General features: G+C 66.1%; 5 protein-coding genes across 5 annotated transcripts; 4 read left to right on the forward strand and 1 right to left on the reverse strand.

Annotated features, from left to right (window-relative positions):
* Positions 1–554: 554 nt before the first annotated feature.
* On the forward strand, positions 555–3,198 carry EMIHUDRAFT_453959 (hypothetical protein; the record flags this gene model as incomplete). The annotated part of the gene is made up of 7 exons (XM_005756430.1): positions 555–1,080; positions 1,147–1,459; positions 1,550–1,873; positions 2,028–2,169; positions 2,670–2,806; positions 2,908–2,990; positions 3,084–3,198. The coding sequence occupies exons 1-7, from the start codon at positions 572–574 to the stop codon at positions 3,196–3,198; spliced, it is 1,623 nt and encodes a 540-aa protein (XP_005756487.1). The 5' UTR covers positions 555–571.
* A 698-nt stretch (positions 3,199–3,896) lies between these two features.
* On the forward strand, positions 3,897–4,972 carry EMIHUDRAFT_360440 (hypothetical protein). The gene has a single exon (XM_005756431.1). It carries the CDS (start codon positions 4,145–4,147, stop codon positions 4,364–4,366), a length of 222 nt encoding a protein of 73 aa, XP_005756488.1. The 5' UTR covers positions 3,897–4,144; the 3' UTR covers positions 4,367–4,972.
* A 237-nt stretch (positions 4,973–5,209) lies between these two features.
* On the forward strand, positions 5,210–6,337 carry GLN1 (glutamine synthetase; the record flags this gene model as incomplete). The annotated part of the gene is made up of 1 exon (XM_005756432.1): positions 5,210–6,337. The coding sequence occupies one exon, from the start codon at positions 5,210–5,212 to the stop codon at positions 6,335–6,337; it is 1,128 nt and encodes a 375-aa protein (XP_005756489.1).
* Positions 6,338–7,049: 712 nt separating this feature from the next.
* EMIHUDRAFT_453960 (dihydroxy-acid dehydratase) lies at positions 7,050–10,318 on the reverse strand (the record flags this gene model as incomplete). Its single annotated transcript, XM_005756433.1, has 13 exons — positions 7,050–7,208; positions 7,369–7,535; positions 7,793–7,922; positions 8,003–8,087; positions 8,303–8,333; positions 8,474–8,534; positions 8,639–8,677; positions 8,790–8,874; positions 8,978–9,006; positions 9,255–9,415; positions 9,597–9,718; positions 9,837–9,973; positions 10,049–10,318. The coding sequence occupies 13 exons, from the start codon at positions 10,316–10,318 to the stop codon at positions 7,050–7,052; spliced, it is 1,476 nt and encodes a 491-aa protein (XP_005756490.1).
* A 1,839-nt stretch (positions 10,319–12,157) lies between these two features.
* EMIHUDRAFT_107915 (hypothetical protein) lies at positions 12,158–13,375 on the forward strand (the record flags this gene model as incomplete). Its single annotated transcript, XM_005756434.1, has 1 exon — positions 12,158–13,375. The coding sequence occupies one exon, from the start codon at positions 12,158–12,160 to the stop codon at positions 13,373–13,375; it is 1,218 nt and encodes a 405-aa protein (XP_005756491.1).
* Between the last annotated feature and the right edge of the window lie 704 nt (positions 13,376–14,079).

The following is a 14,079-nucleotide window of genomic DNA, read 5'->3' on the forward strand; positions in this document are numbered from 1 at the left end:
GCCGCGGATGAGGGGGCGGTGCTTTGTCTTGTCGTGCGGGGCGAGGCGGAGCACGACCGAGCAGAGCGCATCGCGCACCTCTTCGCCGTTCACTCCGTACCACGGGCTGCGGCTGCTGCCGCTGTACCCTTTGAAGTTGAGGTGCTTGAGCTTGGAGAGGGGCGCCTGGTGGCGGGTGAGGACATAAGCGAGAGGGTTCATCATGCCGTAGTTCTCTCCGGAGATTTGTATCTGCGGCACGGTATTGAGCATCGAGAGGATGGTCGTCGAGCCGGAGCGGCCCGTGCCGAGGATGACCAGCCACGAGTGCGAGGCGCACTCGTGCATGACGCGGGCGCGAGTCGTGCGAGTCACACGGCCGACGAGATGGCCCGTCGGCGCCCGCCGTGTGTTTTCGAGTGTGTTTCTCACTCGACCTAGGTCGACCCGGGCGCGTTAAGAAAAACTTCTTTTGCGCGCCAGTCGTGCCTAGTAAATTCCGCAAAATTTCTTTTGTCGCACAATGTGTGCGCAGTGTTGTTCGAGGAGTCCTGGTTGCTCCTCGGGCCCACTAGGAACTTCCTAGCCTCTTATGCGGGCTAAGTCGCTCGCGTGGGCGGATGCAGCCCACCGTGCCGAGGGAGCGCTCCTCAATGGAAATGTCAACGGTGCGCTGCGCGCTCTCGACGAGACGGCGAGAAACTCGCGGCGCAGCGACGACGAGGTCCGCGCGCTATACAGCCGGCTGATGAGAGTCGGCAGGGATAGCACCGATGCGCCGGCGGGCGCTGTCGCGCGGCTCCACGAGCACATGCAGCAAGCCGCAGGCGTGGGCCCTTCGCCGGCGACGGTCCACCTCGAGGTGGCGGCGGAGGTGCGGCGGGGCCGCCTCGAGGGCGCACTAGCTCTCCTCGCAGCCGTGGCTAGCGGAGGCCTCGTAGCGCCGAGCACTGGCTCGTTCGATCTGATCGTTCATGCTGCTGCCGCTCGCCGCAACCGCCTGCTCGCGTGGCACGCGTACCGCGCCCTACGCCGGGCGAAGCTGACGCCCTCCGCCCACACGCTTAACGCTCTGATGAAGGCGGAGACGCGCGCACGCAGGTGCGAGACCCTCGCGAGGCGCACACGGGGCACACAGACTCTCCGACGCGCCCTGTCCGCGGCCAGGCCTCAGGCGGCGCTCCGCCTCTTTGCGCGCGCAGACGCGGTGCCCGCTCGCGGCTGGGTCGGCTCCCCGCCAGACGGGTGGTCGCTTGTGGGCGCGATGGCGGCGGCGGCGGCGGCGGACGAGCCGGAGTCCGTCTCGCTCTTCTTCGAGCGGCTGCTGCGCTCCTCCTCAGACGAGGCAGAGGACGGCGGCAACGGTGGCGACGTTGGCGGCGGCGGCGGCCGCGGCGGCGGCGACGGCCCTTCACAGAGTGTCGCAGCGTGGAACATGGCTCTGCGCGCGCGGCTGCAGTGCGGCGATCGGGCGGGCGCGGTGCGCTGCGCACTCGTCAACGCTCTGCACATCACGCTCAACGGCCACCGCAACCGTGTCACGCCCCCCGCCGCAATCGTGTCACGCTAGGTGCGCTTGTACGGCGAGATGCGATCCGCCGCCCTCGAGCCGGCTTCGGGCGTCGTTGCGCCGCGACCCGCCACCGACACCCTCAACACTCTGCTGGCCGGCTTTGGCGGGAGCGGCGACGGCGGCGCTGCGGGCAGGCCACCGCCGAGCGAGTGGCGGTGGCTGCTCAGCGACATGGGCAAGTTGGGCGTGGCTCCGGACAAGTTCACTCTCGCGACGCTGCTCCGGCTGCAGACCGACCTCCGCCGCACGCGCGACGTCTGGCGGTGGGGCCGCGGCCGGAGGGTGCGCAGGGACGCGCGCACGTGGCACCACCTGATCGAGGCGAGATGAGCCGAGATGAGCCGAGATGAGCCGAGATGAGCCGAGATGAGCCGAGATGAGCCGTGGCACCGCCTGCTAGCCTCCGGTGTAGTGAGAGGCCGCGCGGAGGCCTCCCTCGGACTCCACTCCCAGCCTTGTCTACGCCCGCACGCAGGCGTACATCGAGTTTGGCAAGCCGGGCGCCGCGCCCCGCCTGCTCGGCGCCATGGCGGCCGACGGGGCGCGGCACGGCTGGGGCTGGCACGCGAGCGGCGCGCGCTCGAACAACCTCTACCTGCGCTCGCTGCTTGCGGCGGGTGAGCCCGCCGCCGCCACGGCCCACTTCGAGCGCTGGTCAGCCGTGACGAGCGGCGAGCCCCTCGCGCCGTCGCTGCCGGCCGCCCGCTGGCGCCGCCCCGCCTCTAGATGCCGAGAACGCACTCTGGTGGCTGCACTCCCACGAGGCTGCACGAGAGGCTGGGCGAGAGGCTGCACTCCCACGAGGCTCTGGAGGCGCTGCACGAGACCGCATTCCCACACCCCCGTCCCCTTCCCTCCTGCCCCAGGCTCCGCACTCCGCCGAGCGAGCCGCCAGACGCGCACTCGTACTCGATCGCGCTGACGGCGGTGCGCGCGGCGGCTCTGGCAGCGGACGAGGGCTCGGCTGAGCGCGGCCGCGGCGGCGCGGCGGCGCGGCGGGAGCGGCGCGAGAGCGCGGCCAGGCTGCTGCAGCGGGGCGTGGAGGCGGGCACCTTTGGCGGAGCCGGCGCCTCTCCGTCGGGCGCCGTCGCTCACTCGGCCATCACGGCGTGCGGAGGCGACGTCGCGGGCGCGATCTCCCTCTGGCGGGAGATCCGGCCGCTCCTCCGCTCATGGCGCCGCGAGGCCTCTGGCGGCGCAGAGGAGGAGGCGGCGGCGGAGGCGGAGCGGGCGGCGGCTCACGCCCTCCTGCGAGTGTGCGGCATCGGCGGACCTAACCGACGCGGCGAAGACGTCGCGTGGACTGTCGGGTGACGCGTGCCCGACGTGCCCCCGCAGGCGGCCGGCCCGACGAGGCGCTGCGCGTCGCCTTTGCGCTGCGGCAGGACGGGCTCGAGCCGGACCGCGCTTGCTTCAGCGCCTACACAAACGGCAAGGCGTCGGCGCGAAAGACTCGAGCCGCGCCGCGCCGCGCCGCGCCGGTTGTGCGGCTGAGCGACGTCGCGCGGCTCGCGGCGCCGGGCTACGAGAGGCTGCTGCGGCTCGAGTGCTGCCCAGAGACGGTGGGCGGAGGCAAGCCGCTCAAGATCCGGATCCAGCTCACGGCGCCAGAGGAGCATCAGCAGGAGGGGGTCGTGGGAGGCTGATTGTAAGTGCGCCGACACGCCAGTTGTATTCAACATTCACACGGGAGACCATGATCTGAGTGGAGTCGCCGGGTAAAGTAGACCATGATTTGAGTGAGTCGCCGGGTCGTCAGCCGCGCGCAGGCGCTCTTCCGCGTGGCCGGGCGCGAGCAGCGGCAGCCGCCGGCGTCGCAGCCGGGCCGCGAGCAGGAGGAGGCGCAACCGCAGCAGCAGCAGCAGCAGCAGCAGCAGCAGCAGCAGCAGCAGCAGCAGCAGCCGCAGCAGCAGCAGCAGCCGCGGGCCCAGCAGGACGGGTCCTCGGCGCTCGCGCGGTGGTCGACGTCGCTGCTGCAGGTGATGTCTCTGAGGCCATCGCCGCCGTCGCAGCCGGCTGGAGGAGCTACTTCCGAGCCCGTGAATGGCGAGCAGCAGCAGCAGCCCGCATCCCGCATGGCATCCCGAAAGAGGCGATGAGTGGCGGTCGCGGCGGTGTATATGAGGTGGAGCGACCACCCACATGAACACGTCTTTACATGAAATGGCGTTACATGACATTTGCAAGCACATCCCGCCGACGAATCAGAGAGAGAGAGGTTTTTAGCAATACCAGAGAAGTAGATTTTTCCCTTGATTTTCCGCCGCTCTTTTCCGTGTCAAGGCGGGAGCGACACATTTTCTGCTGCGAAGCTAAACTCTTCTCGGACGGACGAAAGGAGTCTCGCCTGTCCTCCCTGCCGAAGAGGAGAGCAGACACAGGCGATTCAAAGGTCGCTGCTCCCTGAGACGGCACAGTCTGGCCGCAGCGACGCGTGCCGCGAGCGAGAGGCTGACTCGGAAGACACAGTCGAGGGCTAAAGACACTGTCGGCAAGCAGTCGGCGGCACTATCGAGTGGCTAAAGTGGCTGAAGGCCAAAGCCGCTGCTCCAGGGCGTCGAACGCGCGTCGAGCCGCAGCGGCATCCGACCGATGGTGATGCTCGGCGGCGCCGGTGGCGCCTACAGAGACTTCTTCCACCCGGAGAATGACGACGCCCTCTCGGTGCGAGCACTCTGTGATCAGACCGCTGAGCTCGGTGCGATGCTCTATAGCTCGATGCTGCGACGCTGCGGCGTACGGTCACCGATGCTGATAGCTGAGGCAAGGTACCGAAGCCGAAGTGTCCGGCGCAAAGTTGCGGATTTGCAGTAGGGCCTGCTTTGTACCACTGCGCGGAGGTTGTACCACTGCCCCTCCGAGCCCTCCGGGCACTCCATCCCTCATGACCCCTCCCGAGCCCTCCCGAGCCCTCCAGCGCCACCCTCGTGCCTCTCTGCCCTCCGAGCCCTCCGAGCCCTCCGAGCTCTCCACCCCTCCCGAGCCCCACCCCTCGCGCTAGTGACCCTCTTGCCGGACGACACCCTCCGAGCCCTCCAAGCCCTCCAAGCCCCCCGAGCCCTCCAGACCCCTCCATCCGCACAGCCCCTCCGGCCCCTCTAGCCCCCTCCGACCCCTCCAGCCCTCTCTAGCCCTCTGGACCCCTCCTACGCCTCGCTTTTGGCCAGCCCTCCAAGCCCCCACCCCTCCTGGGCCCTGCCGCCTGACACCTCTATCGGTGGAGGGCTTTAGGTCACGGTCCGCACTCCCGCCCTCCTGACCCCTCCACACCCCTACAGCGGCACCCCTACCCCTCCCGCCGTTTTAGGGCCTGCCCACCCGCACTCGATGGTCGTCGTCGTACGTGTTTCGAGATCTGCTATGAGGCTGACACCGGCACCAGCCCCGAGAGCGAGACGCGCGACAGCGGACAGGAGATCCACGCGGTATGGGTGGACGCGAGACAGATGACGACGACAAGCGAAGATGAGCGATACACAGACACACAAACTCAAAGACTGGTCCCGCCCTCTCCAAAAGAAAACATGCTTCTCCGGCGTTCTCCGTGTCTTCGTGGGTAAGGTCGAAGGGGGGACAAACTTGCACCTTCCCTTGGAGAAGCACGTCGCGTCTCGCAGTCTCCGCTCCCCACCTTTCGCGCCCTCAACCATGGCAGGCATGCCCCCGTACACCAAGTGTGATCTGAGCATCCAGGCCCGCTTCGCGGAGCTCCCCCAGGGCGGCAAGATAATGGCTGAGTACATCTGGGTCGGCGGCAACGGTGAGCTCCGCTGCAAGACACGCACGCTCGAGGCCAAGGACGCCAAGGCCGCCCCCGCCGACCTGCCCATCTGGAACTTCGATGGGTCTTCGACCGAGCAGGCGCCGGGCGACGACTCCGAGGTTCTCCTCAAGCCGTGCGCCGTCTACAAGGACCCCTTCCGCCCGGGGAGCGACAACATCCTTGTGCTTTGCGACTGCTACAAGCCCGACCCCGACGGCCCGCGCGGCCTCGGCGAGCCGATCCCGACCAACACGCGCGCCGAGTGCGAGAAGATCATGACCAAGATCAAGGCGGCCGAGCCCTGGTTCGGCATCGAGCAGGAGTACACCCTCTTCGAGCCCGACAAGAAGACGCCGTACGGCTGGCCCAAGAACGGGGAGCCCGGCCCGCAAGGGCCGTACTACTGCTCCATCGGCACCGAGAACGCCTTTGGCCGCGCGGTGTGCGAGGCGCACTACAAGGCGTGCCTCTACGCTGGCATCAACATCTCGGGCATCAACGGCGAGGTCATGCCCGGCCAGTGGGAATACCAGGTTGGCCCATGCACCGGCATCGAGTCGCCCGACCAGTTGCTGGCCTCGCGCTACCTGCTCATCCGCGTGTGCGAGCAGTATGGCGTGGTGGTCTCCTTCGACCCGAAGCCCATCCCGGGCGACTGGAACGGCGCCGGCTGCCACACCAACGTGTCGACCAAGGAGATGCGCGCCGAGGGCGGGTACGAGGCCATCAAGAAGGCGATGGAGCGTCTGGGCGCCCCGGGCAAGCAGGAGGAGCACATCCAGGCATACGACCCCTCTGGTGGCCTCGACAACCAGCGCCGCCTGACGGGCGCGCACGAGACGGCCTCGTACAAGGAGTTCTCCTGGGGCGTCGCCAACCGCGGCTGCTCGGTCCGCATCCCGCGTATGACGGAGAAGGAGAAGAAGGGCTACTTCGAGGACCGCCGGCCCGCCTCTAACATGGACCCGTACATCGTCACGGGCAAGATCATGGAGACGACCGTGCTGCCCGACTTCCAATAGGGTGTTCGTAGCGCGCACCGCGTTATCTCCCCCTCTCCGCAGCGAGAGTGAAGTCGCCTTGAGAGTAGTCGCCCTGTGAAGGGCCGCGCTGGTCAGGTGCCTCAGGTCGGGTGATCGATCGCAGCAACTCCATGCAACTCGCACTCTATCGCACTCACCTCTCTCACCTGAGTGTTAGCTCTGTTTTGTAGTCCTGCTAGTCTTGCGCATTGCTGCACGCGTGTGCAAATGCTAGATCGTAGAAGGGACCAAAGGATTTTTCGATATCGCTCTGCCGCTCCGCGCCGGTCCGTCCAGACCAGGACCACGCCCCCCGTCTCGCTCGCTCTCGGCTCTCGCGTCACGCGTCACACATCGCGTCGGCTCAGAAGCGTGCGCACGGGGGTCGGGATCTGTGAAGTCGGAACACGGAAGAGCCTCGGGACCCTATCTTACAAAATAAAAACGGAACAGCTCGGCTCTAAATATACCGCGTACTGTCTACTGTGGAAGACGGCACGGATGTAAAAAGCGAGGAGCACACACTCAGCAAGGGCCAATAAGTCCCCGCCCATGCGGTCTTCCGTTTGTGCAGGGTTCTTTCTTCTTTGTGTGGGGGTGGTCGGCGACTACGACGTACTACGGGCCGGTAGACTACGCGGCCGGGACCCCCGGCTGGCGGTGCCTCTGCGGAGTCTCCCTCTGCATCGCCCAAAACTAAACTGGGTAGCGGCTAGTGGTTATCTCGCGCCAGCTGCTCTGCCACCCGCTTGTACCTCGTCGCGAGCTCGAGGCAACCCCCCGTCTCCAGCTGGCCGACCGTTGCGCGGTAGATCTCCTGCCACGGCGTCTGGCTCGGCAGCGGCGGAGGGACGTGCTCCGCCCACCGCGCCTAAGGGTGAGGGGGGGGGGGAGGAGGGTCTCCCTTTGGGGGCGAGGTGCGTGCTCCGCCCGCCGCGCCGCTCTCTCCTCCCCGCCACCTCCATTCCTCTCTCCTCTCAGCCCTGCAGCCTCCCCGCTCTCTCCTCCCCTTCCCCCCCCCCCCGCCGCACCTCGAGCACAGCCGGAGTGATCTCTCCTCCGTCGGCGCAGCGGACCACGTCGAGCGACCCGGCGGCCACGTCAAGCCGCACGGTATCGCCCGTGCGCAGAATGGCGAGCGCCCCGCCGACGGCGGCCTCGGGCGACGCGTTGAGGATCGACGGCGACTCGCTCGTGCCTAACAACAGCTCGTGCCTAACAACAGCCGTGCTCCGCCGCTGCAGCGGCCGTGCTCCGCCGCCGAATCGGCCGCGCGGGCGCATTGAAGGCCAGAGCGACCTCCGAAGCGGCCGGCGGGCGCGGCATCTCGGCTGCATCTCGGCTGCATCTCGGCTGCATCTCGGCTGCATCTCGCGCCCGACTGGCGGCCGTCGCCGACGGTGGGCAGGTGCGCCACGCCTAGATCTCGGGTGATCTCGGGTGGTCTCGGGGTACTCTCGAGGACGTGGTAGGGCAAGTGGTCCACGCCGCGCGAGATGAGCGCGTCGGGCGGCTGCATGTTGACTACCTCCGCAGAGCCGGGGTAGCCGACCGGCCCGACGTACCGAATGAAGAGGATGCAATCCTGCTGACCAGAGTCATGTGAGGCGACCGGACCGTTGAGGACAGGAGGTGCCGGAGGAAGGGGGCGCGGTCCTCGTCGACGGCCAGCTCGGGGTCGTTGATCCTGCCGTGGTAGTCCTCGGGGCCCTCAAAGACGATCGCCCGCGCCTCCAGCACGCCCTCGCGCCTGCAGGGAGGCGCGGGGAAAGGGTGCGAGAAGGCCTCCAGAGGGAGCACGCCCCGAGGCCCTCGCGCCCCGCGCGCTGCAGGAAGCGCTTCGTGAAGTCTTCGGAGATGACGCACCTGTCTAGATGGTGGGGCAGAGTCGAGAGGTGCGGATGTCGGGAGGTGCGGAGAAGTGGAGGTACGGGGAGATGTCGGGGTGTCGGAGAGGCGACGCACGTCTTGAGCAGCGCAGAGTCGAAGAGGTTTCCTACAGGAGGCTCCGAGAGGGTCCGAGAAGGGGCCTCCTCCTGAGCAGCGCCGAAGCGACGAAGCTACCCGACACCACGCGGAAGCCTAAGGAGGGCGGCGCGGACGTGTCACGGTCGCGGGCAGAATGCGCCTCAACACCGACACGAGCGCGGAAGCCGGCGCGCGCGCGGAGCGGAGCTGCGGCGGTGCGGATGACGTCCTGAGGGAGAATGCGGCGGGATGTCAACAAGGGAACAGGTGCCAACGCAAGAGAGGGGCGGGGCCGGGCGGCGCTTCCTCGTCGAGCGAGCGCCGCGCGCCCACGTTCTCCGCCACGCTGCGCCCGGTCACCGTGAGGGGCGCCTAGCCTCAGCCATCGACTCGCGGATGAACGGAGAGGAGTGGTCGGCTTGCGCCCTGGCCGCAAGGGGGCGGCCCCGTCCAGCAGCCCGGCCGCGAGCAGCTCCCCCATGACTGCCGGCACGCCGCCCGCACGGTAGAAGGACTCGCAGAGAAACTGGCCCGACGGGATGACGTTGACGAGGAGGGGCAGGTCGTGCCTACCGCGCGGAGATCGGGGGGGGGTGGTGCTGGCGAGGCGAGGCGAGGTGTGGCGAGCGAGGGGGCGCGTCGTTCCCGTGCTCGTCCCAGTCGCGCACGGACAGCTCCGCCTGCGCATGCCGAGCGATGGCCTGCAGGAAGGTTCCAGGAAAGGTCTAGGAAAGGCCTTGGACATACAGCTCCGCCTGCGCAGGCCGAGCGATGGCCTGCAGGAAGGTTCCAGGAAAGGTCTAGGAAAGGCCTTGGGACATACAGCTCCGCCTGCGCAGCCGAGCGACGGCCTGCAGGTGCGGCGGCGCGTTGGTCGAGCCACCGATGGCGGTGTTGACCTGCGCAAGACGGGCGCGGTCAGCGGGACAGACTGGCATCTCCAAGGGACCTCCGGCGACGTCTCGCTCGCCCGGATCGCGTTGAGGAAGGCGGGCCGCGTGAGGATGGCGGACGGGCGCAAATCCTCGTGCACCAGCCCGACGGCACGCTGCCCCGTCCGATAGGCGTACTGCGCGCGCTCGCGGTACGGCGCCGGCACCGCGGCGCAGCCTGGTGGCGATAGATGGCCTTGAAGAGCGGTCTAGGAGGTGTCCAGGAGGTGTCCAGGAGGTGTCCAGGAGGTGTCTAGGAGCTGCCTGGCAGCGACATGCCGAGCGCCTCTGCGAGCGCGTTCATGGTGGAGGCGGTGCCCATGGTGTTGCAGTGCCTGAGCGACCGAGTCAGCAAACACTCAGTCCAGCCCGTTCCTCCGAGGCGGTGCCCGTGCGGCTGCACTGCCCCGGCGACGGCGCCGACGCGCACACGCGGTCCATAAACTCGGAGTAGCCGATCTCGCCAGAGGAGAGGAGCCGCCTAAGGCGCCGACTCCCCAGTCCGCCCCCCTCCGCCCGTGGATGCTCTCGCCCGACGAGAGCGGCCTCGCCTCCCCTCCCAGATGACAGAGCCTGAGCCCGCCAGCTTTCCCTCCCACCAGCCGTCGAGCATCGGGCCGCCGGAGAGGACGATGGCGGGCAGGTCGGCGGTCGCGGCGGCCATGAGCAGGGCCGGCGTTGTCTTGTCGCAGCCTGTTGTCAGCACGACGCCGTCGAGCGGGTAACCGTGCAGCACCTGATGAGCTCATCAGCCGAGATCTACCCGAGATCAGACGCAGAGGTACAGTCGAGCGGGCAGCCGCGTCGGCACCTCGACGAGACTGAGGTACGAGAGGTTGCGGTCGAGCGCGGCGGTGGGCCGCCTGCCCGTCTCCTGGATAGGGTGGCACGGGAACTCGAAGGGCACACCGCCCGCGTCGCGAATTCCGTCACGCACTCGGCTCGCCAGCTCGACGTGGATCCGGTTGCACGGAGACAGGTCGGAGCCTGTTTGGGCGATGCCGATGAGCGGCCGCCCCGACTGGAGCTCCTCGCGCGTCAGGCCCCAGTTGAGGTAGCGCTCGATGTAGAGCGCGGTCATGCCCGGGTTCTCGGGGTTGTCGAACCACAGCTGTGAGCGCAGCTTGTGTGGAGGTCTGCTCGGACCGCCTTCGGCAGCCTTGGACACCAATCCTCGGCAGAGCTGTCTCGGCGCACCGGTGGCGGCTGTAACTGTACGAGCGTGCCGCATGAGCACGGCAAGACAAGAAGTGAATGGAGTCCACCCTTCTCCGACTGGCGCGGCTACCGTCGGGTACTTATTTTAAGAGCAGGTAAACAGCAATAGATCCGGGTGTAGTGCCGGATCAGTTCCTGGAGCCAGGGGGACCGATTCGCGCTTGCCAAGGGACCAATTGCTAGACACCCGGGCCGGGGGGGGGGGAGGGGGTACAGGGGGGCCCGCACAGGTGGGCGAGCCAAACTCTGGCGGAGGCAGCCCGCTCACCCCCAGGCGCCCCTCGAACCGGAGGGTGGTCTGCCGCCGCTGCGCGGTCGGCGCGCCGAGCGCGGGAGACATATCAGCTTCGCGCCACAGGTGGGGGGACCGATTCTCAGCAAGTTTGGCAGCGCGGGCAGTGTGAAGGATCGATTGCTGTACAACGAGGGACCGATTCCGTGAGGGCTGGGTATCGATTAGGCCGCTTGAGGGCCGGATCTATTGCTGTTTACCTGCTCTTAAAATAAGTACCCGACGGTAGTTCATTCATTCACGAGTTTCGCGGGGGTGCCCCATGCGTCAAACCCGAGACCTGCGTTTGTGCCCCGTTTGTGCCGCGTCCCGTGCCCCCGAGTTCATTTTATATAACAACCCGAGACCTAGCGCGGGTGGGTTGGAGGGGGCTCGCTGCAAGGAAGGGCTGTGTAAGAAGCCAATCCCCGTAGTCCGCCCCGCTCCTCCCCATCGGGCCGCATAAGCGGCCACGCCTTTTTTATTGAGCAGACCGAGTTGAGAGACACCCGCGTTGCCGTTGCGCGTTGGTGTCCAGTCCGAGCCTGACTGTTCTTCGTTCGCCTTTCTATCAATCAATCAATCAATTGAGAGAGAGAAGTCAGAAGAGGCAGGAAGAGAGATAGAGAGAGAGCGAGAGAGAGAGAGAGAGAGAGAGAGAGAGAGAGAGAGAGAGAGGGAGAGGGAGAGGGAGAGAGAGAGTGAGAGAGAGTCAGAGAGAGAGAGAGAGTCAGAGAGAGAGAGAGAGAGAGAGAGAGAGAGAGAGAGAGAGAGAGAGAGAGAGAGAGAGAGAGAGAGAGAGAGAGAGAGAGTCAGAGAGAGAGAGAGAGAGTCAGAGAGAGTCAGAGAGAGAGAGAGAGAGAGAGAGAGAGAGAGAGAGAGAGAGAGAGAGAGAGAGAGAGAGAGAGCTGACAGAGAGTAGGCGGAAAAATGTGCTTGGCGAGCGAGCGGCGTGCGGCGCGGGTGGGGGACTCTGCTCTCTGGGTCTGGCACATCATCAAACGCAACAGACATACAACACAAACAAATGGCTATTACTTACCATCGATACTTACAAGCGTGTGCGAATGCTTATCAGCCACGAAAGGAGAGTGGCCGAGTAGACTCGATCGCAAGATCCCAGAAAGGCACCTCTGCCTCTGTCTGCGCTCTGGACAGGCTGGTCCGCCCCAATCGACCCCTGTTAAGTGACTCGTTCGCTTTCCACCCACTGTTTTAGGTATGTTGTTGGCAAATCAAGACACAGAGCTCACGCAAGATCACAGCGAGTTTGTGTGAGCTCTGTGTCTCCCTTTTCCAACAATGTACCTACAACAAACCTAAAACAAGCGGCTGTTACGGTAATTCGGCCCGCCGAAAATGCCACGTGGGAAGGAGGACGTACAACTCCTGCAAGGAGAACAAACGGCAACGACAACCGCTGGATTCGCAATGACCGCAGACAACGCCCTGGCATTGCTCCAGCTTGCAGTGCTGCTGCTGCTGCCGATCGTTCTGCGGCGAAAATGGCTGAAGTGCGCCGCGGGGCGCGTCAGCGAGGACCTCTCCAGAACTCCGACCGGTGGCCGCCAGAGTTCGCGGGCCGGGAGCACGCTCGAGCAGGAGCTTGGGAGCACGCTAAAGCAGGAGCTTCTGGCCAACAAGGCCGCGCTCGCGACCCTGCGCGCTGCATTCCTCGAGGCGGGCGGCGTCGAGGACGCACATACCGACATTTACCTCCTGCGGTGGCTGACTGACGGGGCCAACCCCGCCGCGGCGGCAGAGAGTCTTGCGGTGGCGACGCGGTGGCGTGCAAAGATGGGTGCCTTTGAGGTCCGCTCGCGCGCGCTGGCCGGCGTGCCGTTGATGAACGTGCGCAACGGGGTCGACCGGCTGCTCGGCGCGATGTCTATCCTCCCCGCCCACCGCAGCACTCGTGACGGCGCTCCGCTGAACATTGTGGTGCATGATGACTTTGACCCTTCGAGAGTGACTGCGGCTCTGACGCCCGAGGAATTTCTGCTGACGATGGTGGCGATGCTGGAGTACAACCTCGCAATCGTCGACGCGCGCTCCGCGGCCACCGGCCGCCTGATCCGCATGTCCTTCGTGATGGACTTTGAGGGCCTCAGCTATCGGATGATCTCGATGCGGTTCCTTACCGGACACGTCAAGCAGACGCTCGGACTGGACTCGTACTATCCGGGCCTCTTCGGTGCCATCGTCTGCGTGAATGCACCGGGCATCTTCAGCATGGGGTACAAGATCGTCAAGCCCTGGCTCTCCGAGGACATCCGCGACCGCATCTGCGTTAATGCTTCGGGCGCCTCGACGGCGGCGGCGCTCGACAAGCTGGCGAGCCCTGAGAGCCTGCCCGCCGCCTTCGGTGGATCGTGCGTGAAGTGCCCGCAGGATGTGGGCGATGCGGTCGGCTGGAGCCTCACCTCCCAGCAGTCGCGCGAGATGCTGCACGCGCGCTCGAAGCTCCGCGGCTATGTCGCGAGCTGCCCTCAGCAGCGAGTGAGTGCGGTGGCAGAAGTGCCGACGCCCACCGAGTCCAAGGTGGTCGAGCAGCCTGCCATTTCCCTGCTGGCACCCCTGAAGCGCCCATGGTGGGCCGCCTGCCTTGCCCGCCCGGCCTCGCCGCCGCCCTCGCCGCTGAGCGCCTGACTCCTTCTCTCGCGCTCCTCCACTTGATTGTTGTGTGCGTGCCCTCTCTCGGCTCACGAAAAGAGACGAGTGTGTCGAGTTGTCCATGGCATGGTACGTTGTCTAGTAAATAATGCAACCTCCTTACTACTCTGTATCTCCCCCGCAATCACGCCCCGACCTTTGTTTCTGTACGCGCACACTCCACTCGGGGTAGTATATGAGTGTCTCTCTATGGATTGTTCCTTACACGGCACGCCATCAGAACGAGAGCTATGTGATATACGGCGAAGTCGGCGTCGGGTGGGTGAGGAGGGAGTCTAAGTGAGGACGACGGGAGACGAGATGCGGCGGCGGAAGTGTCGGGCAACGCCGGCGAGGGCAACGGCCAACGTGAGAATGGCGAAGCCGCGGCGCGCATGGGGCATGCTCGCTGCTTCTGCTTCGCCTGCTGAGAGGAGAGCGACTTCCACGTAAGCTTGCGGGCCACGACTAGGTCCGGATACCGCCGACAAGAATGGCGGCAAATAGCCCGTGTCCACTCCGAATGCGGCGACGCTGGCCGCAACGGCAGTATCCGCAGCGACAGCTGCTGCATGTGCAGCCTTTTGAAGCTCCAGAGCGAGCTGCTTGCCCCGTTCTTCAGCCGTGCACACGCCGCAGGTCCTGAGACATTGCATGAAGATGTAAGACTGCGGACCTCGCTCCAGGCCTGCTGGCGGCGT

Source organism: Emiliania huxleyi (genome assembly GCF_000372725.1).
Source record: "Emiliania huxleyi CCMP1516 unplaced genomic scaffold EMIHUscaffold_97, whole genome shotgun sequence".
NCBI classification, from domain to species: domain Eukaryota; phylum Haptophyta; order Isochrysidales; family Noelaerhabdaceae; genus Emiliania; species Emiliania huxleyi.